Below are 25200 nucleotides of genomic sequence, written 5' to 3' on the forward strand. Positions count from 1 at the left end.
GCCGAGCTCAAATGTCATGACATTTGAATGCGCCAAGAAGAAGTTGTTAGTTTTTGCAGGTTTTCGTTTTAATTTTATTTTTGTGTTGTTGCCATCATCTTTGGGTGTGTGTTAGTCGAGTTCGTTGGGCCAGAAAGAAAGTCGTCGCAATTGCAGATGAAGCTGGCTGAGGGCTTGGGGCTGCTGCCAGCCCATTGAAAACGTGCCATTTGGCTGGGCAAGCGGCGGTGTTAAGAATTCACCTCGATCTTAAAACGTGATTCGGACTGTGGACTGTGGCTGTGACGGCCTTTGCGATTTTAACACCTTGTTGAAGCCGCTTTAACCAGTGTTCAGGTATTCCAAGCATTGCAATTTGTACTCGTAAATATTTATGCTCGCATTGCGATCAGTTGCCAGCTGCACATGGCCAGCTAGCTTATCTTACAGTCAGCTTTCAGAGTTCTCTGATGATAGCTCTTAGAATTTATCAAGTCTGATTTTTACTGTTGCATAACTACGATTGTTTAATGCTGACAGCTTGCGATAGAGCAGGTGCCTGATATAACAACGATCCAGTTAATTCAAATGCTCACGAATACTTTAAGTCATCTACAATATTATAAGATACGAGTTTTAGAGTGTTATCGATAGCTTAAGGTGCTAGTAGGGAAGAGGAGGAGACGTATATGCTTCATAAGGAAACGAAGTTATAAGAAAGATATTGTAAAAGGAAAATATATTGTGAAGTGCCATCGATAACTTTAAGCTTGTTGCTACAGGGCACTGACAGTTCAATTATTTATAAGACTTGCCAGAGAAATATTAAAACGGCTTTACACAACGAAATGTAATTAAACAGAGATTTGCATATTTAACAAAAACTATTAGCAAAACTTGATAGAATTAATAGACAACCTGTAATCGAGAGAAATCTACTATTGAATTGTCAAGTGTTCATAAACCTCAAAGAATGATAAGTTCGAGCGTTTCGTTAAAGTTGATTTCAAACAAATCGAGTAGAGTCTATAATAAAATAAGAGCTTTGCTTTATGCGTTTTTCCTGGATTTTTTTTAAGTTTCTATACTATCAGCAAAAAATGACTAAAAAGATGATATGTAGATCATGAACAAAAACGTTGCACATTTTGCAGTAAAAATCGAAATTACACCTGAAAGATTATAAATAGATGTGTTAATTTGTAACTGTTTTTTACCGAGCACTTTTTGCCATATAATAACTGTGAGGTGTTCGCATTATGGCATATTTTCCATATCTACATGGTATTGCAAGGCACTTGACATTGTCGGTTTTTTGGGGTTTGTTTTCTGCGCTGGCGCTGACACTTTAAGCGGCGTCAGCAATTGTTTGACAAATGTAACTCCAAATGGCGACCAAAAACCAAACAAATGACAATAAAAAACATCAACAGCAAATAGCTTAAAACAATGTTTGGTTATGGATTGTATTGGAAAACGATTTGTGGGGGGGAGCGTACGGCTTCAAGTTATTGAATAACAGCGAAAATTTCCAGTTTGGTCTGGGGACGTTTTTATTTGTATTTTATTTATTTCTCGTTTTTTTTATTTTTTACTTTATTTTTTGTTTTGTTTAATATTTACAAAAGGCCGCAACGACAATGACGCATTTTTTGACAAATTGTTAAAGCAAATATACGCTTGTCTAACCGCAAAGTCTAGGCACATAAGAAAAGTAGAACAACGCAGTTCAAATATGGCCCGAGCCCGCACAAAAAGCATAAAAAAGAAATGAAGAAGAATTCGCTTTGGCATGACATCATAACGATCATAAACGAATCGAGGCAGCATAAGCACTTAAGGCAGAAAAAAAAAAAACAAATAACAAAAAAAAACCCGTCGCTGCCGGCTGCTCCAAGTGCCTGCACATAATGGCACTCAAATAAAAACAATTAAGGTCCACATAAGCACGTCAAGAGACGATGAAATCATTTGCAGGATACACACAGCACGCACACACAGCAGCGCACAACCAATAAAGATGCCCCCGAAAAGATTGCCAACAATTTGGTTTTAAGCGCTGGCAAAAGGCTCGTGCAGGTCGCATGCCAAAAATAAAAGGGGACCCAAAAAAAGAACAAGACAAACATAATTGAAAAACAAAAAAAAATAAAAAATAAATAAATAAATGAACACCACCAGAGCTTGGCATTTTTGGCATTGAACCCTGCGGCTACGAAATGCCCAAAAAAATGAAATCAAAATAAAACTCAACAAAAATGCGTGCTTGGAACTGTTTGGAGACGATGCTCGAGACGGTTTGTCTGCCAGATGATATAAATAAAATGCACGATTTTTCTATAGCCCACACAAAAAGTAAAACTAAAAAGCAATAACAAATAAAGAGGTAAAACAAAATAAGCAAAGCTTTATCGTCTTGCCTGAACTCTGCTGCCAAATCATGTACACACTTTGGTTACCAAATCGCATATATGGAGGTCTTATAGAACATTTATTAAGGGCAATACGGACATTTAGATTAATTTAATGCATATTAGGCAGTTTTTAGTGAATTTTGTTATTTTACGCACTTTCTAGCCGAAGCTAAAGAGCTTTATAAAACAAAGATTATAACATAGTCTAATATAGATTGATTTGAAATTTTCGAAAGACCAATGTTGCACATTATTAAAGGGTATTAGGAAGTTCTTAAAAGTCTTTTATTATTAGAGTTTTGAAAAAGTGGTGCTATGACACTGGGAATAAGCAGAGTTTAGATCACATTTCATATGCCTGCTTCTCTCAGCATAAAACAAGTCTTGATGCCCATGGTCGCAGGCGCAAAACAAAAGACTTAGACAACGAACTCAGGTAGCAGCGAATTCAATGCTTTTTGTTTTTGAAGGGCTTAGGGCATAGTTGATGCCTCTGTCATCAGGGTAATTCCAGCAAATTCCAATTATGTGAGGGCTGGCTAGCTACCCCAACCCAAAGCCAAGTACACGCCCAGGTGAAGTCTCATTTAGCGGCATTGTGACGCATTTGAGGCACTGGCTGGTAATTCCAATGTAGATTCTTGTGCCTTACCTGAATAATCTTATCAATAATATGTCAACGGGGTGCGCTGTGTTTGCGACGCGAAAACGCATTGTTTCTATGTCCGTTTGCAACCAATTGTTAAATATTTAAACAATTTATGAGCTAAACACAATTTTAAGCACAACTACAACTTAAGTTCGACTTGATGAACTGCGACTACAAAAGGGCGTGTAATTAGGAAACTTCGTTTTAGTAGCGCGCCGCTCGTTAGCCCGTTAATAAGCATCCGTGTTTCAAGTCTGATCGCCCACGTAAGGATAGCGACAGTTATTAAGTATATTATACTATATGATCGCGACTTGCGCAGACTCTCACCAGTACCAAAAGTGTAAATCGTTTATTGGGTCTCGAACGCAACAAGTTAGTAAATTTTTATCGATTAGCACTTTGATCGGTCAACAACAGCAACAGCAAAATGGGAACTTGTCTTTATAAGTGTGTTTTCAATCAAATCTATCGATCAGCGCAAATTTAGCGTTAATCAAATATATTGATCCATATGCGAGTGTTCGCTAAATTCACGAGCCGATTGCCAAATATTTAATTTCAATCAGTGCAAATTTTACTTGCCACAAAAAAGAAACAAAAAAAAAAAATATTGTGTAAATAAAAATATAACTCAATACAATAACAACAAAATTGATTGCAAAATTATAACGAAATCGCGAAATAAAGAAAATTGCGTGAGCCGCATAAATTCTCAACGCAAAAAATGTGCAATAAATAAATATACTGAAAGTGGCCGCAAAACAAAAATTGTACATTTACATAAAGTAAAAATAATAAATGAATTATAGAGCGTGAAAAAAAAACAGCTAAAAATAAATGCGTTATATAAGTTTGAATCATTTAAATGGCCTGGGTAAGCGGTTCCAGTTGTAGTGGGATTGATTCAAGATTCCATCTTTGGAAATGAACGTCCTTTAAACGATTTTATTTATTTATTTTTATATATATTCCGTTTTAAAAATCTCTTACAGTTAACTAGAAAATTTGTGTAAAAACTATCTAGACCTAATATAATTATCTTGTTCGTCTAGCAAAAAAGACTCATGTGGATTCTTTTAGTTGTCTGTTTAAAAAAAAAAAGCAGCTAATGCTGTAATTAAAAATTCGACGAACCACAAACTCCAAATCCGTGTGAGCCACTTTTTTGGAAACTCAGGCGAACGCACGTAGGTCATAACGCGTACACGAATTTATGTGGAAAACAAACTTAAGACAACAACAACAACAACGGCTAATATTTTGCCCAAAAAGCAGATGAGACGGAGACATATTTTGTTGTTGTCATAAAAGCGACAACATCATTTAAAAACCTAGCAAAAAAAGGCTAAGCAAAAACAACAATGAAATACAAGAAGAGCCGCCAGAATACACTTGCAGAAGACTGAATACCCTTTCACCCTTTCAGGCAGCTAAAATGTTTGGTGAACAGGAGTTCAGATCGCGTAACCATTTTCCACATGTATGAACCCAGGTTTCTGTAACTTTAATCAGAACAATCAAAATGTATTTCAACTAAGAAGTCAAAAATGTTGAAAATGTTACGTTAACAACAAACTAATTCTATCTTCCATCTTCCAGGGGTTAGATCTCTCAATTTTTTGCTCAATGTGTTGCTCAAGCAATTGGGATATCAGAATTGGTTGACAATTTTAATTCTTATGCTGAATTTGAACCGGCGAAACCGACTCCTAGGCTCATAGCATCACACGCAAATTCCACTTGCAAGTGTGGAAAATTGGTGGAAAACAGTTGCGTGCGTTATGTGGTTTACCGATCGATAGGCTTCTTATTCGTTTAAAAGGGTCTTTGAAAAGTTTAAGGAACGCGTGATTATTTCCAGTCTAGGGCTTCAGACACCACACTTAAATGGAAATCAACATCACTTTCAAACAACTATTTTATAAATTTAACTGGTTTCAGTTGGGTTTCATTTTCTAAGTCTGGTGAAGAAAAAACTTCCCACGGGCAAACCCTGGAAATACCAAGTAATATAACTTCTATTCTGTGATTCCCTCTAAATGTTGTGACAAAGTTATAATTTTCATTGCTAGTGCATGCAAGAATAAAAACAATGTACTGCTGCCCTCTTTGCTCGAAACAGCACGACAAAATGTCTCGTGAAATTCAAAAGAATAAAAATACTTTGCGTATAGTATTTCTCGTTGGCTGTTGCTGTTCATTTTGCAAACGCTTTAGTTTTAAGTGCAACATTGAAAGAACCTTGAGACGCCAACACAATTAACAAAGCCTCAAAGCGATTTTAAACTAAAGAAATTTAGCAACAAAGAAAGCCAAATTCCAGTATTATTTTTGTTTTTAGTTTTTTGTTTTTCGGGCGTCAGGTCTAGTAAAACTGTAAGCCATTAGTCATAGGACTTCGATTGTTCGTTGCGTACGTCGAACAGTTCCGCATGTATTTATTAAGTTTAAGTACGTTTTTATTGATAGGCAAATCGATCGCAGCCGGCTTCACAGCGGGCATGTTTATGAGTTTTACGAGGCAGACAGAGCCACGATATTAAATTCGTTACACGCTCCATTTTCGACGCTGTGCCGGGTATTCGAACTTCCTTCTACAAAATGTGACAGACCTCGGTTTGCCTTGCACATTGTAGTTACTATTTTTTTTTTGCCATGTAGTTTAATGGCTTTAGATGAGTATTATTTTTATTGTTTTGTTTAATTTGTTGTTTTCATTTTGAATGCGTTTAATGACAGCAGCCAATAAAAAGGTCAACGTGCATAGAACTCTGTCACAGAAACTATAGACACAAATATTTTAGTTGGAACTTGAGGCATTGAATATTGTTAGCATTCCTCTACAGAACTATTTTGAATAACGAATTGGTATATTACTTCTATAAATATTATACAGATTGTTATTTATTTATAAGAAAAGAAAAACAGTCTCCGGTAGAAGGGTTGAAATTGTGGCAATCCTGTTGAAAAGTCAAATTTTAATTTAAACAAATTGAGTGTCAATTTATGGATGTTTCTTGATCGGCAAAGGTTATTCTTAGTTTCAAAAACAGTTTGATGGGTAACTAGATAGTCAATCAATTTCGAATAGAGGTTTTTTCTTGACTCCAACACCATATTAGCAACATACTACACATACACAGATGGCGCCTAGTCAAGTTTGGGGGCCAGCACGTTGCCACTTTATCAGCATCACGCTCTTCAGATTCCAACTAAACAGAGCGAAAAAGACTGAACGCTGCTGCCGTCAGCATCGGCGACGTCAGCGTCGGCAGCGCTGATCGAGCGAAGTTGAGTTTTAGTTGAGTCGAGCTGAAACTGAACACTGAGCGTGGTGGTGCTGAGTTGGTTTGGTTTGTTCGCTGGTCGCCGTTTCTGTGTTGTCTGCTTTCAGTTTCATTTGAGACGTCGTCGCGGCCGCAAGTGTTGAAAACAACAGCTCGAAAATATCAACAACAACAACAATAACAAAACGAAACGTGTGTGTCTCAACTAAATAGCATAAAACAACAACAGCACAAGAAAAATAACAACAAAATATAAACGGGTTAATCAATATACGAGTACAACAAACGCAACATCACGTTGAATTTTGAGTTTTTTTTCTCCAATTTTTGTTATTTCGTCTGCCTGCACTCAAGACTCCAGACACCTAAAGTGCAAGTGGTTGCTTTTTATTATTATTATTATTATTATTATTGTTGTTGTTGCTTTGCATAAGCAAGGTAATTCATGAACAATGCAAAGAAGTGCGCAAAATGCATAAATAAAGTGCAAACGTTTTACATATTGAACAAATTCAATAATATACAGCAGCTCGCCTGTTAAACAAGTTCGTTGCCTAAGTCATTTGTTTGCCAGACGCCCGCCAGTTCCAACTATCCATACTTTCAAAAAATTTAATTATTTATAATACTCGCAATTTATTGCTAATATATGCAATTTTTACCGTCCAACTCGCCGCCACGTCAACAAGAAGTCGCATAAAAGGCAAGTGGGGTACAAACAAAAAAAAAAAAATCAAGAAACAAAAGCAAAAAAAAAAATCAAAACAGAGACTTTTCAAGAATTTTGTGCTCGAAATGCCAAATGTCACAAAATATAAACAAGTAAACGTACATTAATCACAAACGATCTAACACAGATATTAAACAACATTAAGTAAACAAAACAAAGCATTTACAAAATTACTGCGATTTCAATGTCAAGAAAAATCAACAATAAAAAACAGCAGCTGCTCGGCTCGGCGCGTGGGTTCCTCTAAAGGGTTCGAACGCCGTCTAAGCTCCAACTGACACAAATTGAGTGCATTTTTAATATGGCAATTGCAATTTTTGTTGTTTGCATTTCTAAAATAAACACAGCTTGCTAGCAAACTAACAAGCTGTAACTAGGCGTGTTAAGCTATCACAAATTGATATACCCTCCACTGATGGGAGTCGATATATGCGTTGAAGTTGTGCCATGCTAATTTTAAGATTTGATGTCAAAAGTACTTGAGTAATAAACTAAAGATATGTACAATATATTTCCAGTGAGCAGATTGTTTTTTCTGCTTAACTTGCATGTAAACAAGCATTATTGCTCCTAGGGTTAGGGTATTTAAAATACAAATAAAAAGTGTGCAAAAACTCAATTTGAATTTATAATTTTTGCAATTATTTTCATTAATTTGTCGAGCAGTAAAAAATGCCAGCCAAGTGATATAAAAATCATAGCGCATATCTCAAATCTTTACGCGCTATGTGAATTACATTGCGTCTCTGGCACCAACAACCCCGCGGGCCCCAGCCCCACCGATCCACCCGCAATCGCCCAGCCAGACACAGGGAAATCGAATAATTGCGCGTTTCTAATTTGTTTATAGAATTAAAAAAAAAAATCAGCTGCCGCTGCTGATTTATGAACTGACGCAGCCAGTTTTTTTTTTTTTTAATTTGCTGTTGTCTTTCTTTAATTAAAAAATAAATTGCCTATAAATAATAATAAACAAATTACCGCCTGAGCTCACACCTCAGTATCAAATCGGATCTGTTCAGTTTGTTACGTTCACTCGCAGAAATAAAAAGTCTCACGTCAGCTGCAATCGTAAAGTGAAATATTGGGTTCTCTCTGATTGATGTCAGAGTTAAGATCTTGATGATGTTGCCCATGTTGTTGATTAAAATAAGCACGTCTCATTTGAGCGATGGAAAGAATTGAAGGCTTTGCGCTCTCTTAGTGAAGGCACGTAAATATTTTTTGGCCTCTTAGATCCAACCGATAGTTTTTATATATATATTGATATATATATTTATATTTAACATTGACGGACAACAAATTGATTATCAATAGATAGATATAAAGCAAAAATTAAATACCCCAGAATTTAAATCAAACGAAGACGAACCAGCAAAATTATTAAAACCGGAGCTTTGTTTTAAAATTTTGTGAGCTCTTAACTATTTATAAGATACACAGATAGTTTGCAAATATACCATATGCAGTATAATAATGAAATAATAGAAAAGAGATGTATTGAAATCTGTTCATAGAGCACGATAAAGTCGGAAAGCGTCCTTTTAACAGTTGACAAGTTCTATATAGGCTGATAGTAGTTATAATAATTTGTCTTCGCGTAGTTTTGATTATAAGTGTTAAATTGAATGAGATGCGTGACAGGTGACTTTTACATTAGATATAGATATATATATATATATATATATATATATAGATATATACATATATACCTATATAAAAAGATAAAAGGTCGATTTATCAATTAAAAGCAGAACTGCATTTAATCATGGCTATAAATATCCCTTACATATATAAATAATATTACCAGGCGGTGCTCGGGTCAAATAAATAATTTTTAAAATGCAAGTTATTTGTGTAACGCCAAATTTAGAATTATACAAATATAGCTATGGAATTTATTTATATCTTTTTTATTTAAATTTAAATTCAAATAAAACAAGCAAGTTGTCTTTACGTGGGTTCAGATCCTTGACTCACTGATCCGTTGACAAAACAAACAAATGGATAGCACAATATTGCATACATAAATATTTGAAAATAACTGCGGGATTTGAACCGGCAACTTTCCGACGCTCGGACCCCTGAGTTCAGCAAGCTCGCGACGTTATGTGAACAAAGCTCACATGGCCATAGCTCATTTCTGATAGTTTTAATCATTTTTCCACTTTTCCCCACCAAGTGAAAGCTTCTATAAAAATTATAGCTTACCATTTAAACTGTGCTTTTAGATGCCTATAAACGTTTGAGCAATGCTTTATTTCTTAAACTTTGTATTAAGGTTTGAGTGCGGCATTTTACGCCAATTTAAAGCGTGCTTTAATGACTTAAAAAGCTTCAATAAAAGACTTTTGAAAATGATTTATGAATGAAAGCGCGTATTTGATAAAGTCGATATGTGACTTATTGACAATCGAACGTGTCATTGTTGCATTGTCGCAATTATTGTCATTTGAAAGCGGAACTGCATTCAATCTGAGCTTCGTTTAAAGAAATGTATGGGGGATTTTGTGTCATGGCAAAAGCAGCGCCCAAATTCTGCCACTGGCGACCTCTCTTCTATCAACGAACCGGCTTCACAAAATGCGCATTGACCTTGCAACGCCAGAAAAATTTACAAATCAATTTTCGAATTAAAAAATAAAAACGCGTCGAGAAAAAAAAGAAACAAGAAAACACTCAAAAAAAAATAAAACGAGAAAAACGAACACAGAATATTTTAACTTAATTTGTTTATTTACGGATATATAAAACAAAAAAAAAGAAAAAACGCGCAACGTTTCAGTTTTTAGGAGATTTAATATAGCTTGTATTTCTTTATAATATACACATCTATTGTTTATACTTTTTTTTTGCATATAACTAATGACAACTGTTAGGATGAGTTGTTGCACACATCACGAGACACACAAAGCCAAGAAATCAATCATTCAAATTGATTTGTTGCTAATTTATTATTCAAACAAGACGCTCTTCAACTCGAAACCAATAAACGCAAAATGCATTCATTAGCAAAAAAAAAAAAAAAACGTTAAAGTAAATAAAAAGAAATACATTATGTGGCATATATATACATATATATATATTTATATAAATGTTGTTGTTTCCATGACGCGCAATCCAAGTGCTAATTGCATTTAGTTAATTAAATGTTAAAAGTTGATCAAATTGAGCGCAACAGCATTGAATGGATATTGCGAAGACATATTCACAACATTTCGGAACTGCACGAGTGGAATATACCCCTTAACAAGAGATGAAGTTTACTCAATTATATTTGTTGTCAAGCAGGCAAAATTATATTAAATTCATCCATTGAAATCGCAACATTTGGATACATAGATTCAATGCTCAGAAATTTCTCTTGAAAGTTTGGTTGTGAAGTATTATCATTGATTAGATATAGAACTTGATATTACATTTCTGGGTTCTCGCAGCCTGTCTCATGCATTTCTGCAGCTTTATTACCCTTTCTTTAGCCACCTTAATACGCCAGGTTTCATCGGGCCTAGGCATCAGCTTTAGTTAGTTATTGTTATTAATATTTTTTAGTGAAAAACATGTCTTCATAAAGTAGTTGTCAAATGTTGTTGCTGCATTGTGCGTCTCACGCTTTAATCATTTGCTAATGTCGACTCGAATCAAGCGCCGCCTGCTCTTCGTTTTCCCCAGCTGCAGCAGGTTTCGATTAAAAGCATCAGAAAACGAAATAAAACAAAAAACCTTGACCATATCGTGGATTTGTTAGTTTGTTCGTTTTTTCTTTTCTCACAATCCATTTATACATTTTTCTAATGCGCTACTCAATTTGTTGACGGGGTTTTTGGTTACTTTAGCTGCTCTTTGGTTTTTTATTTTTTTTTTCGCAAAGCGAAACATTTCTCCAGCTTTTAAATTGCGTTTACACAGCATTTAATTTGTATTTTTAGTTGTCGTTTTTTATTTTGCGCTCATATATTTGTAGCATTGCTTATGTATTTAGGCTCGTTCGCTTTTTATGTTTTACATTGACTCATGTTCATGAACATGACTTTTGGAAAATATTTCGCTTGCTGTTTATCATGTTTCAAACTGAAAAGTGCGTGGTAAGCGGATTTTATATATTAGCCCCCACATAACAACCTTTTAATATTAGCTGCAAAGGCAAATAATAAAATGATAGACTGTTAAATACCATACATTAGCTGGCGAGTGGGTAGTGGGCGGAAAAGTATTTCGAGTCCAAAACATTCCATATTTCCATACTAATAACAAGCTTTATCATTGCATTACATTGATAGGATAATTTTATAATGCATTAGTTCATAATGTCTTGTTTAATTTGAGATCTTCATTTTAGATACACTGCTTTTTAATATGAATCCCTTTACCTCCTTTTCTTCTCTCTCTATCACACGTTCTATTGCTCTCTCTCTCTCTCTGTCCCGCTCGCTCTCTTTAATTAGAACCAGCGAAAAATACCTAAAATACCTTCCCGACGAAGTTGAAGTTAAATCAGCTTTTTTTTTGGACTATTATCGATAATTAAATTGAAAATGATTTCAATAATGGGATAATTGTAAGCACATTTCACTTTTTCGCATTGCGAAAGTGTCGAAACTATGAAAACAACGATAATTTAACACAATTATTAGTAATAATTATAATAATGGCGCATAATTGCGTCAATTTAAAGAGCGTCAATCAGTGAAGACCCGCTTTTGGTAGCTTTCAAAAAATGCTTGATTTATGACAGTTGTTGTTGTTGTTAATTGTTGTTTGCAGATATTTGGATGCTGATTGAGCAAAGCGAGGTGCTAAACAGAAGTTTAATCTAAATATTCCAAGCACATTCCGCATCAATGATACTGCGAACGAGTAGCCTGTGCCTGCTGGGGCTGCTGCTGCTAATGCTGCTGCAGGCCCAGGTGGAGGCCAAGGACGAGGACTATGCTGGAGATGGCGTGGACAGTGCTAGCGGCGGCGGCGGCAGTGATGACATTTTTGAGCCAGCGCAGCAGGAGAGCGAGGTCGCGGCGGAATTGCAGCAGCACCGCAACAGCATAGAGGCCGACGAGAGTTCTCTGTCCGACCAAACGGTCAACGTGTTGGTGTCGATGGGGCAGCAATCCACCACAGACAAGTTGCCGGTGGCTGCCACAGAGACGCCAGTGCCCACAGCTGCTGCGGCAGCATCTACGGAGTACGATGAGAATACAGCGGCTGAGGTTATAGAGGATGCGCCCACACAGAAACAGGAGACGAAAGTGGAGAAACCTGCCAAGCACTCGCAGGAATATTACTACGATGAGATGCAGGATGAGGAGCAACAGCACGACGAAATGCCTGAGCAGGAAGAGAAATCGACAGCCACAACCACCACAGTGCCCGATTATGTGCGCAAGGCCAAGGCGGAAAGATTTCCGCAGCCCGAAAACGACTATACCGAAGAGGAGCAGCAAACGCAGCCGGTTAGCGCGCCCAAGGAACAGGAAGAGGAGACCAACTATCCTGATGAGCCTGCACAGCCCCAGGCACACGTACAGCAGCTGCCCAAGCACCACAAAGCCAAGCCCTTCAAGCCCAGCTCCGATGAATACTACTATGATGAACTGTCGGACAGTGTCGAGCATCGCATCACAACCATAATGCCGAGCACGACAACAACTACAACGGACGCACCTCTGCCGGTGTTGCAGGCGCGATTCGGTGGTTTCGCCGGTTTTGGTGGTTGGCCCCTTCCAACGCCCAGCGCCGTGCCAGCCAGCACGCCTCCAGTCGTTACCCCAAGTTCAACCTCAACCTCAACCACAACCACAACAACAACAACAACAACAACGACAACGACAACAGCTGCGCCACGCAAACAATCGAAGCACATACATCTGGCCAAGCCGGAACTGTTGCCCGCCGATCAGCTGCGCAACTACATCAAGGATGTGTACATTCGCATGCCATTGGCGGTTATAGTGGATCCGTCGGCAGCATCGCTGGACCAGGCCAAGCGGCTGTACATTGATGCGCTGCAGGACAAGAATATTAATATTAAAATTGTTCTTGTCACACTGAATGCGTCTGGTGAGTAGCTAGAAAACTATCGATCGTTTCGGGTATCGATAGTCAGATTAACAATATTGAAATAAGCCAATTAGAGCTTATTGAAAATAAGTAGCGAGAAATACGCGAGGTATAAAAACAAGAGTTGGTAAAACTAGCTAGAGCTGTAACTTTCGATAATTGTAGTAAAGTTGTTCAGTTGATTGAAAACTATCGATAGTTTCGGGTATCGATAGTCACATTAACAATATTGAAATAAGCCAATTAGAGCTTATTGGAAATAAGTAGCGAGAAATACGCGAGGTATAAAAACAAGAGTTGGTAAAACTAGCTAGAGCTGTAACTTTCGATAATTATAGTAAAGTTGTTCAGTTGATTGAAAACTATCGATAATTTCGGGTATCGATAGTCACATTAACGGGATTTAAATCGGCAAATTAAAGCATATTGGAAATAAATAGCGGGAAATACGCCAAGTTTAAAAAGATGAGATAGTAAAACTTTAGCTAGAGCTGTTACTGTCGATAATTGTAATTAAGGTGTTCAATTCTTTTAAATTGTAGTTTGTTAGGGTATAGACTGGAAAGTCTAACGACATTATATAAGTACATGACTCTTAGAAAATTGTGTGGACTATAAATACTATCGAAAATGGTATTACTGACTCGGCTACTAAAAGATACAATATTGACAATATCTCCGAGCACAGCAATCATTTTTAATTAACAATGTACTCTACACAGGTGTGCCTTCCGCATTCAGTTTCAACAATACGCGTGAGTTCATTGCCGGCTTGAACAGCACGAAAGAACATGAGGGCGGCAATGCGTTTGTGGGCGTGTTACATGCCGCAGAGCTGGTGCCCTACGACAGCGCCATATTTATCTCAACGGCTGCCATACCGCCGCACACGGAAATGGTCCAGGATGCGGCCATAACACTACTCAAGAAGCGAATACGCGTGAGTAAATAACTAGAGCATAAAGGGCTTACAAAACGTTGACGAATGAGTTAAAACCCACTGGAAGCTCTCAATTCAATTCACTTTATACGAAAGTTGTGTGACCAATTCTTAAAGGCTACGAGTGAGTTAAATTGTATTGAAACCGTGCAATGAAACTCACTGGAAACTCTCAATTCAAATCACCTTACACGAAAGCCGTCAGTGTGACCAATTTGTGATTTGCATCATTTTCTCTTTGCAGCTGTTTATGCTGTGGTACGGTGAGCGGTCCGCCACCGAGAACGAAACCGAAGAGGCTGTGGGCGGCATACTGGGCGAGGTGGCCATACGCTCTGGCGGCGAAATCATTCACATTGTGAGCACAGAGCATGGGCAGCATATAGCGGGTAACACGGTAAGAGCACAACGTTGATAGTATTCGTAATTAGTGTAATTAAAAGCCTGGTGGCCGGCCGGATGCTAAGTATTGAAATTGAAAGTGGCGACAACAACAACAGCAGCAGCAGCAGCAGCAGCAGTAGAAAACAAGTGTTGCCCAAGCAACCAACTGAAACGCAAATCGCAGCTTGGATTACCTTTCAGGCAGGTGGTGCTCAAGAGCACGACGCGGCTTGTTGTGTGTGTGTGTGTGTGTGTGGCGGTTTGTTGTTGATGATGTTGCATCTTTGTGCAAAACTAGGTTATGGAAAGAAAAGTGAAGGGCAAATTTGTTTATAGAAAGGAAACAACACATTCCAAAGCAACTGCTGCTACAATATGGCTAAACCACTTCTCAAATCTCTAATTGCAGCTAACGCTCGTTTCGGACGCTTATCGGGGTTCCCAGGAGATGGAGCTGCCCGTGGATACTACGCTGTCCAGCCTGCATGTGCGCATCGATGCCAACATGCGACGTGCCACACTTGCAACGCCCAATGGTGGTTAGTTCAACCGTTAACCCACACATCCACAAAATTGCTATTTCACTCTTTTAGTACTAACCAAGTAGTTGGAGTTGAAGCAGCAGCAGAAAAGCAGGGTTGTACTTCATACTAAGTGGTAGTGTTGTATAAATTCAGCGTGTACGGGTTCAACAATAAGGGATCTTCAATTTAGTGGCACATGCTCGTAATATGTATGGCCGCGCTTAGGCTAGCTTCGATATAAGTTGTTTTGTAGCTAACTATACTATATATACTATATATGTTAATTTAACTCATTCACATTCTCTTTCTACAGCCAGTGTTGTAAAATGTCTCAAGAGTCAACTGTACTTATTTATATGTGCTTAGCTTTAAGTTCTATATTAACAAACCGCCTGACGTTTCATTTTTATGTATATAGCCAAAAAAAAAAAAAACTAAACCCCAAATATAACTCCTCCACGCTTTCTTCTAACCAAAACGCTAGCCTAATGCTAAATACTTAACATTAACTTGTAGTACAAAAATTTGTCTTTAAATATACCTACAGATGCAGATATATGTTTATGTTTTACACATTAAAGTAAATAAATGTTTAGCTTAAGGGGCCCACAATAAAAACAGCAAAACAAAAACAGCGTTTAGAAGACACACAAATAGTTACGCAAATAACTACAAAAAAAGCTTTGAAACAAATCCCAGCACAACTTTAACTATATCTTGCACTTGTTGTTCTTTGTTTATGTTTTGTCCTACGCGTAAGTATACCAAATATTCGTACCCTTAATTAATGTTGCACTTTTCTCACTTGGTTAACTCAACGTTCAGTTAGCCCGCACAAATTGTAAATGTTTTCTAACAACAAGTTATATTTATACTTATAAGTAATTGCTATCAGACTGGTCTCGACTAAAATAGCCCGACTCTGGCATTAATCACACAGCAATGTCTATGTCCACGTAGTAGGGAGCAAAGTTCACACTCTCCCGACATAGATTACACAATTGCAAGCCAGACAAAAAGCAATTATGACTCAAAAATTGTCGAACGGTCTATCTCAGCACAGATTCCATTGTGAATGACGGCTTATCGCAATAGAATTTTTTCACTTTTATTAAAAAAAAGAAGAATACACGAGTATAAACGAAAAGCTCTCTTTAGCATATTAAAGCTCATATGCCACCTTCTTCAATACACGAGTATAAACGCAAAGCTCTCTTTAGCATATTAAAGCTCATATGCCACCTTCTTCAATACACGAGTATAAACGAAAAGCTCTCTTTAGCATATTAAAGCTCATATGCCACCTACTTCAACTAATGCAATTTTATCAAGCAAACGTCTACGACTGAAATCGATATATATCGATTTGAAGAAAACTGGATTAGTAATCGATAATTTGAAACAAATAATGAGATCGACAGAAAAATTTAAAAATGATATAAAACGCATTTATAGATTATTTCCTTAACTTGAGCTCAGTTAAATTTCAATTTTACCGAAATTCAGATATCGTAACACTTAAATATCCCATTTCAAGAAAGAGCCATCATCCACATTCAACGACTTTTTAAAGATTAAAAAACGTATTCAAATATTGGGAACTAAGAAAATATATTAATTTAAATGAATAATATAGTCGGACCGTGAGCATAAAACGTGAGCAACTGGTAAAAGCATCTTCAAAACGAGCTGCTCTTTCTACACACTTTAAAATTTCTTTTTTTTTTTGTTATTGTTGTCCAATTACTAAATATGCCTCATACTTTATCAAATATTTGCACTGTTTACTTATCATAAATACGCAGTTATCAAAGAGCTTGCGGAAGTTGTTGCGTTCTCTGTTAGAGAGAGGGAGAGAGCGAGAGAGAGCGAGAGAGAGAGAAATAAGCCGATAAAAGCCCGCACTCCCACTCTTAGAGCACACACACAGACACACACACGAGCACACACACACACGCACACACACAGAAAACGCTGCCACCGCTTTTTGTTGTACAAATCAATTGAAGTTGCGCGTGTTTTTTACCAGACGCAACATTGCAAAAGTTGTAGCTCGCACTTTGTATAAATGTGAACAAATTTACGATTTCGAAAAAAAAAACACAACACAAAATGGCAAGTTTTAGTTGATAATGTTGTCAAAATGTCGCAATATTATTTATATATATACAAATACATACACATTAGTTAGTCGGCCAGCATGCATTTGGCCACTGCCATGGCCAAGTTCAAAAGTGGCCTGACCAAAATCGAATCAGGCTGTTTTTGATGATGTACACGAACAGAAATTTATATTACGCCGCCGGTCATGTCAGATGGCAAGTGGGCTTTGTGGCAACATTTAACTCGGCTAGGCCACCACTTTAGCGTTGTACAGTTATTTGACAATTTGTTTAATTTCACAATGAGAAACAATCGTTTTTGTGTTAAATGTTTTGCAGAAGTGTTTTCCTTTCACAATACGACAACAATAACAGCAACAACAACAGAGCAGCTGCTGCATAACATACACAAAACAAGCGCAGAGTTGCCAGCGCGCGAACTGTTGCTTATATGTTTATGGTTTGATAATTGAAGCTAATGATAATAGCTTGCACAATTTCTGCAGATCATACTGCAATTATGTGCAACCGTTATTGAGGTTTTGCACTTGGTTTAATGTTGATTAATCATTTTATTATGTACACAACGCTGTTGCTAACAGTCTGGCAACGCCAAACGCAAACAGCTGTGTACGCTGGCACAGTGAATGGCAAAATACACCTGTTAACTTATTTGTGCATTTTGTATCATTTTTGCATAGACATCAATTTAAAGAAATTGGTCAAATTCAAGTCAACCAACGACACCCGAAATGTCAGCACCGACGAACTGGACGCCTACATACCGCTCAACAAGCTGCGTAAAGCGGCAATCCTCAAGCTGCAGCTGACGCCGGAATCGCCCAACGCCGCATTCAATGTATTTATACGCGCCGAACGCAAAGCTGATGTTTTCCTGAGTAAGTGTTATATATATATTAATGTATGTATGTGCCTTTTGTTGTTTGTCGCAGCAAAACGAATCAATTGAAAGTTGTGAAAAGCAAACTGGCGATCGCGCTTGACGCATACAACTGAACAGAGAATAATTATAATTAAGATGCGTTGTTTGTGGCACACGAAAAACGAAAACAAGACAAGCTAACCGGTGCTCTATGCTGGCTGATAACGCGGCCCGCCTTTCTGATAACCGTGTCAACCTTGAGCGTCATCGCAGCGAAATGATTGTTGACGCCATCCAATCCGGAGCACACACAAAAGAACCGTTGTCATCGGCGGCGACAACAACAAGCACGTGTTCGTTCTGAAGCTAACAATTCCTGTTTTCGTTGTCAATTGTAGGAGATATCATAAAACGAATCGATAGCTACTATTCGCATGGACGAACTGAACGTCCGCTGGCTTCGCTGGCACGCCTGGCCAAGCTCAAGTTTCCCGAGTCGCAAGAGAAGTTAGAGAGCGAATCGCAGTCGCCCAAAAGCGAAGTGGAAACCTTCTCGGAAACAGAGCTGGTGCAGCCAGCGACTAGCCTCAATCAAACCCAATTCGCCGCCGCCACGGGTGAGCCGCAGCGAGCCAATCTGAATGCCATGCTGCTGCAGCGCTGCGGCACCAAAATAGAGCTCAGCACACAATCGAGGCTCTTGGTCAACGCGGGTCAAGTCACCACGCTGCTCTTCGAGGTGACAAATATGCGGGCGGAGCGCGTCTATCAGACCGTCCAGGTGACGGACGAGCGCCGCTATCTCGTGCAGCTCAGCCCAACGGGGTGAGTTCGCCAGCATAAATGCTGCTAGACAAATTTGGCACTGAAACTCTTCACTATTTGCAGCTTCTATTTGCGTGCACGGGAAACAAGCAGCGTGCGTCTGACCGTGCTGGTGCCGGATGGCACAGCGTCGGGCACCACCGATAGAATCACTTTCACCAGCTACGGACGCGAGACGGCCACTTTGGCTGTTAGTCTTAAGGTCGTATCCAGCATTGATGCACAGGTTCGTATTGCAGTCTAAGAATCTCCTGACTATGCGCTAAATAACATGCTGATCCGTTTAGGATACGTCGGGACCAAATCTTTCCTGGGAGTTTGGTAGTCGCTGCGACTATGTGGCCAGCGATGGACTGAGCTGTGGCGATCGTTTCTGGACACTGGACCTAACCGCACAGGACTGGCAGTCGGGCATGCTGCGCCTGCAGACGACGCCAGCGGAGGGTCTGTTCTATCGCAACTACTACACGGCGGGCACAACGGAGCCACTGAAGGCCACCTACATGGCCTCATGCTGCGAGCCAAAGGTGGCCATAACGGCCTACGATGCGGCAGGCAATCAGCGCAGCGTTAACATTGACGTTCGGGACGTGGTGTTGACCGAGGCAGCTATAGCTGCCATTTGTCTCGGCGCCATTCTGCTGCTGCTGCTGATTGTGCTCCTGATTTGGAGTATTGTCTGGTGCTGCAGGCGGCGCAAGGTGTCGCTGGAGCTGCCCACCTATCGCTCGCACTCGACGCGCAGCATGGAATAGATTAGGAATACTCTTTGCCAAATATACAACAACTATAAACACGAACTTTAAGAATTGCCCAATAAAGATACCAGAAAACTGTTAACGCTTATCAGCCCAAAAGCAAAAAAAAAAACAAGCAACAAGTGACAATTGAACTGCGGCCCACACGCCACTCTCTTTCTCTTTCTCTGTCTCTCTGTCGCTCTCTGTGGTTCAATCTGTGCTCTCTTGTGGCTGACACACTTACCGCGATTGAGAATGCCAGCGATGAGGGCGGACGTGGGCTGCGGTGGCGATGCATGCACCACGGGCGGAGCGGCTGGTAGCAGGACCGGCTTATTGGGGAAGTCATCAAAGGTGAGTCCCGTCACGGAGGCGCTGAGCAGCGGATTTTTAACAATTCGATTTGCATTGTTGTTAACGCGCGACACGTCACCTTTGGAGCGTTCGGACATGTTTACAATCGCGTTTTAGCACAGCGCAGCGTTCAGACCAGCCGTGTAGCGTTGGGCAATGCGAGTTGCTGCACAGCAAAAATGATTTTTGGTCGCACAGATGGCACAATATTTAAGAAAACAAGAGAGTCAAAAATTTACTTGCAACGCGCACAGTATCAGTACCAGGGCTGCATTAAATCAGTCTAGTCGTTAAGTAAGTGTAGCCATGGCTGCCGACTTTCGTCAAGTTCGGCGCAACGCTTACATACGAATGACAAGCTTGCTATGGCGCTTTTTTCAAATTGCGTTACTTATTGCTAACTTAAGCTCGCCAAGAATCAAGTTTTTTAAAATAAAATAACGGAGAAAAAATATTATTAAATCAAATCGAAATGAGACATAAATAGAAGTTGTGTTAGCTTTTAATACTGGTATTTCACATTGTTGATGCATATGTATATTCTCACTTCTGTTATGCTACTGTTAAGGCAAACTTTTGACTGTTGTCGATGTGTCGCTCTACAGAACACAGCGGAAAGTTTTTAGTTATAAAAATAGTGCAAACGTTGTTAGTGCTATCAATAAGCTATCAATAAGCAACTATTTTCAGGTATAGCTTTCAATGCATTTACAAATACATATAGCCGGTACAGTAAATTAAAGAATGTAAACACGTAAATATGTAAACATATCTTAATGCACCTTAGCAGAAAATAATCCGAACACGGCTGCACCTGTTGCATTTGTAAACAGAAATATGTAACCATATTGAAAGCTCGCCTGCTGCACACAATATTAAATGTTAATGTACATAGTATATACATATATAATACTAACAGAATAATAATTGTGGACATCTGCACACACACGCACATATACATACATATATAAGGTAAATTAGTAATTATTGTCAAAAGTGAACATTAGCCTATTTATATTGTTGTAAAAAGGTCAATGATATTAATTTAATAACGTTGCGAAATTCCAACATTTCAAACTGGCAGAAACAATGAGAAATAGGTATTTCATTTATTAAACTTTAAAATAGAATCTCTTTTATGTTAGAGCTACGGCCAAAAGGCATAGGTGGAGTTGTCTGTATACCCTCTGCAAAGGGCATCAATGTACTGTAGATATTGAAGTGCATACCATCGCACCTTATCGGAAAGTTTCTGCATCCCCTTCGCGCTGTATGCTTTCTCGCCTTGTCCCACAGCTGATAGCACGACCCAGATGTGTTACCGGCACCGACGTTTTCATATTTAACTAACAACACGTCCCGCCATTAACTCATTCACAGGGCATTACCGAAACGTTGAACATGTCGTCGGGCAAACTCATCCGCTGGGGCATCGCGTCCGCTGGCAAAATTAGCGAGGACTTTGTGATTGCATTAAGCACGCTGCCGGCCACAGATCACAAGGTCGTAGCTGTGGCAGCACGCGCCCAGGAGCGGGCTGCAGAGTTTGCCAAGAAGCACGAGATACCCAATGCCTATGGCAGCTACGAGGAGCTGGCGAAGAGCAAGGATGTGGGTAAGTGTCCTGCCAGTCAAATGGGCCTCATTCCTCATTGACCCCCCTCCGCCTCATTTACAGATGTGGTCTATATCGGCGTGCTGAATCCGCAGCACTATGAGGTTTCCCTGCTGATGCTCAACCATGGCAAGCATGTGCTCTGCGAGAAGCCGCTGGCAATGAACAAGAAACAGGTGGAGGGCATATTGGCTGCCGCCAAGGCAAACAAACGCTTCTTCATGGAGGCCGTCTGGTCACGCTTCTTTCCCTCTTATGAGCATGTGCGCCAGCTCATCCAGACCGGCGCCCTAGGCGAGGTCAAAGAGGTGGAGGTCAATTTTGGTTTTCCCCTGTCCAACGTCGATCGGCTGCAGTAAGTCTTAGCTGGGCAGCTAGCCACAGTATCTAATCTGTTTCCTGCAGGAAACGCGAGTTGGGCGGCGGCGTTGTTTACGATCTGGGCATTTATACTATCCAAGTGTCGCAGTGGGCATTCCAGGAGCCGCCGCTGAAAATCGAATCGACCGGGCAGACCAACGCCGAGGGCGTGGACGATGATGTCAGCGCCACGCTCACCTACAGCGGCGGACGCACTGCACGCATGCGGGTCTCTGGCAAGGTGCAGCTGGATAACAAGGCCGTCATCAAGGGCACCAAAGGACAAGTAACGGTACGTGAATAACACGCCCACCATGATTCGGCACATTCGATGGCAAAAAAAAAAAAACATTGATAAACGTTCACGTTGCCGGCATGTGCTCAAAGTCGAGTGTTTTCGTGACGACACAAAATCTATTTCAAGAACCCGAACTTATCAGCAGAGCAGAGCCTCCGGTCTGGGTATTTACCAAGGGCTGTTAGCCCAAAAGAATTGGTCGGGAATTCGAGCTAACGCTCGGTTTAACAACCTAGTTTCCAATTTGTAATTTGCCATTCTAGTGGAAACATTCCAAGCTTTAAGGTCTGCCTCAATTTTAACCTATCCTTAAATGGTTTTGGTTCAAGGTTTGCTTCCAATGTTCATTCCGGACTTGGAGCGGCTTGCTCCAAAGCTGGTTTCAATTCGCTTCTCCTTAATCCTCAATCTACGTATCATAAATTCCACTCCAATTTAATTCTCAAATATTTTTGCATTACAGTTGATTAATTTTTGGTCGCCCAACAAACTGATTGACATCGATGGCAAGGAGAAGGAGTGGCTGCCGCCCAAGGGCAAGTACGCGACCAACTATGGCAACTCGGAGGGCATGCGCTATGAGGCGGAGGCAGTGCGTCAATCCATACTCGCTGGCGAGTTGGAGAACAAGAGCGTCACCTACGCGGACAGTTTGCTATTTGCCCAGATCGAGGACACGATCAGAAAACAGATCGGTGTGCTCAATAAATATGACGAGGAATAGACCAAATTTGCCACATATAATATACAAGTCTATATAATAACTACCAAAACGATTTTAACTTTTTCATGTTCGCAATTATAATCTGTACTCTATCTAAATGTATTTAATAGTCTTATCTAATCTTCATGGGAAGTTTGCAGCTTGTACAATCAGGTTTGCACAATCGCAATTTATGACTTTGTTCAGGTCAAGCTTTCGTAAATCTATTGTCAGTTTATGTTTTAACAATCTATATTCTATGGAACTTAGAATAACTTTTTAGCAACTATTTTTTTAGTATAACCAGAAGAAAATTGGTTCATGTTAGTTTCTGTTGGGTTCGTGTAAATTGGTTCTTATTGTTAAGAAATTTATTTGTAATTAATTTATTATAATTACCTGTTCTACCGGTATATGCAAGAGTTCGTCTTGGCTGGGTCGAGCTGGGAAATTCGTTGAAGCTTCCTTTTGGAAAATTGACCCACAAATGGGAAGAAACGAAAGATCGGCGGTTCGACCCTCCAATAGCGCTTATCAATTTTTAATATTTTTTGTTTACTTTGTTATTATTCACAAGCCTGTACCCCTTGATAATGGGCAAAGATGGGTATATTTGGTTTGGAACAAATGGATGTAACAGGCAGAAGGAGGCGTGTCAATTTAGCCATGTTCGTCTATATGAACGCTATGTCTTCACCTGATAGCTCCTGCTTCACGCAACTTGGGCTGATATTCACATGACATATTATAGAAAGCTCTGAAAACTAGCTGTCCCTGTTACTTTGTTATCAGTTGGAAACGTAATGAAAAAGTGCAATGAATGCAGATGCCAGGGCCTGATAAGGTGCGTACTTGGCGCATCGAGCGCCGGATGCGTTCCGACAGTTGTGCCAACTATTGCGAGGCGACAGCACAGAGTTGCACAAAACACAAAATGCAGAGCCAGAATCTGAATTGGGGCATCGCAGCAGCTGGACGCATCACCCAAGACTTTGTCACTGCGCTGGGCACCATTGAGAACTGTCGACACGTGGTGCAGGCCGTTGCGGATGTGGAGGGCGCCCGGGCACAGGAATTTGCGCAGCGCAATCAAATACCGCGACATTACGATGGCTTCGAGGAGCTCTCCCTGGACCGGGATGTCGATGTGGTGTATGTGGGCACGCTGAATCCCTTTCACTATGCCGTGGTGCGGCTCATGTTGTCGCGGGGCAAGCATGTGCTCTGCGAGACGCCCCTGTGCCTGGGCCTGCAGCAGGCGCGGGAGCTCTACGCATTGGCCGAGCAGCGTGGCTTGTTTCTCATGGAAGGTGAGTGGGTGGCGACCGGAAATGTGGCAAATTGGTAATGCAATCGGATTGCTTGCAGGCATGTGGAGTCGCTTCTTTCCCAGCTATGATCGCCTGCGTGAGCTGCTGCTCAGCAATTGCATTGGCGAGGTCAAGCTGATCAGGCTGCAGCACGGGTTCCGCTTGGTCAACGTGGAGCGCATTAACAGCCGCTCATTGGGCGGCTCGATCACCCTGGACATTGGCATCTATGCCCTGCAGCTGGGCCAGTTTGTGTTTGGCACGGCGCCCGTAAAGATCATACCCAGCGGCACTCAGCTGAATGCCGAACGCGTGGATGTGAAAACCGAATTTATACTAGACTACGGAGAAAATCGTCGTCTCATGGCGCTCATTACGGGTCTGGAGAATCTGGGCAACGACGCGATAATCGTGGGCACGAAGGGCGAGATTAAGGTGAGCTTATCGCATTGCATTGTCAACCTATTGCACCCGAACACGTAGCTTATCAGTGCCAATTTCCATTGTTAAGCTCTCCAACTATTGGTGTTGCACTCAGCTGACGCAATCCAACAATCCGCCCGAGTCCTGGCCACTGCCTAGCGCCAAGTTTGATTTCCACTATACCAACTCCTGTGGCCTGCGCTATGAGGCCGAGGAGGTCCGCAAATGCATTGAGAAGCGCCTACTGGAGAGCCCCAAGTACACGCATGCTGCCAGCTTGGAGCTGATTGCTCTAACCGATCAGATACGCCGACAAATTGGCGTCAGCTACGACGATGTGCTCGGCCGGGAAGTGTAGAGAGATGAAGCGTGAGATTTTGTTTTATATAGTCATAGAACTTTTTTCCTGTTAACCAACAACAAATTAGACAAATACGCTTAAATATACAAATGTAACTTACTTGTTTCGTTCAACTTTGAATACAAAATAGCGTATATTACCCGGCCTTGCAAGGCCAAAGTTTCCATATGTTTTCCTGTCAAGATAAAAAATGATTATGAGAAAATATAAGTGTTTATATTTTGTATTCAATATTTATTTAAATATTTGCATTTACTTT

The 25200-nt window shown here is 40.1% G+C and overlaps 4 protein-coding genes across 11 annotated transcripts in view; 3 read left to right on the plus strand and 1 right to left on the minus strand.

Moving 5' to 3' along the window:
* PAPLA1 (Phosphatidic Acid Phospholipase A1) overlaps positions 1-20149 on the minus strand; it is a 35244-nt gene extending 15095 nt beyond the window's left edge. For 3 of the 4 annotated variants that reach the window (XM_015172932.3, XM_002052310.4, XM_070208761.1), the window contains exon 1: positions 19762-20148. In XM_015172932.3, coding sequence (XP_015028418.1) covers positions 19762-19969 — 208 coding nt within the window. In that variant the 5' untranslated portion in view covers positions 19970-20148. Of the gene's footprint in view, positions 1-19761 lie in introns of all 4 variants that reach the window. The other variant, XM_015172933.3, reaches the window with a different exon arrangement.
* Positions 3289-19626, plus strand: LOC6628924 (putative epidermal cell surface receptor). 4 transcript variants are annotated; one of them, XM_015173228.3, is made up of 9 exons: positions 3289-3417; positions 11827-13119; positions 13842-14059; positions 14304-14456; positions 14853-14982; positions 17771-17968; positions 18351-18777; positions 18841-19003; positions 19065-19626. In XM_015173228.3, exons 2-9 carry the CDS (start codon positions 11904-11906, stop codon positions 19530-19532), a joined length of 2973 nt encoding a protein of 990 aa, XP_015028714.1. In that variant the 5' UTR covers positions 3289-3417; positions 11827-11903; the 3' UTR covers positions 19533-19626. The 4 variants fall into 4 exon arrangements, with proteins under 4 accessions (XP_015028714.1, XP_070064863.1, XP_070064865.1 ...); XM_070208762.1 differs by lacking the exon at positions 3289-3417 and adding an exon at positions 6423-7035; XM_070208763.1 differs by lacking the exon at positions 3289-3417 and adding an exon at positions 8085-8271.
* Positions 20150-20438: 289 nt separating the features above from the next.
* On the plus strand, positions 20439-22970 carry LOC6628922 (trans-1,2-dihydrobenzene-1,2-diol dehydrogenase). Of its 2 annotated transcripts, none has more exons than XM_015173229.3 (5): positions 20439-20561; positions 21252-21486; positions 21550-21841; positions 21892-22138; positions 22608-22970. In XM_015173229.3, exons 2-5 carry the CDS (start codon positions 21273-21275, stop codon positions 22866-22868), a joined length of 1014 nt encoding a protein of 337 aa, XP_015028715.1. In that variant the 5' UTR covers positions 20439-20561; positions 21252-21272; the 3' UTR covers positions 22869-22970. The 2 variants fall into 2 exon arrangements, with proteins under 2 accessions (XP_015028715.1, XP_002052345.1); XM_002052309.4 differs by lacking the exon at positions 20439-20561 and adding an exon at positions 20667-20843.
* A 741-nt stretch (positions 22971-23711) lies between these two features.
* LOC6628921 (trans-1,2-dihydrobenzene-1,2-diol dehydrogenase) lies at positions 23712-25184 on the plus strand. The gene is made up of 3 exons (XM_002052308.4): positions 23712-24157; positions 24216-24592; positions 24669-25184. Exons 1-3 carry the CDS (start codon positions 23719-23721, stop codon positions 24936-24938), a joined length of 1086 nt encoding a protein of 361 aa, XP_002052344.3. The 5' UTR covers positions 23712-23718; the 3' UTR covers positions 24939-25184.
* The last annotated feature ends 16 nt before the right edge of the window (positions 25185-25200 follow it).

The sequence above is a fragment of the Drosophila virilis genome, chromosome 4 (genome assembly GCF_030788295.1).
Source record: "Drosophila virilis strain 15010-1051.87 chromosome 4, Dvir_AGI_RSII-ME, whole genome shotgun sequence".
Taxonomy (NCBI): Eukaryota; Metazoa; Arthropoda; class Insecta; order Diptera; family Drosophilidae; genus Drosophila; species Drosophila virilis.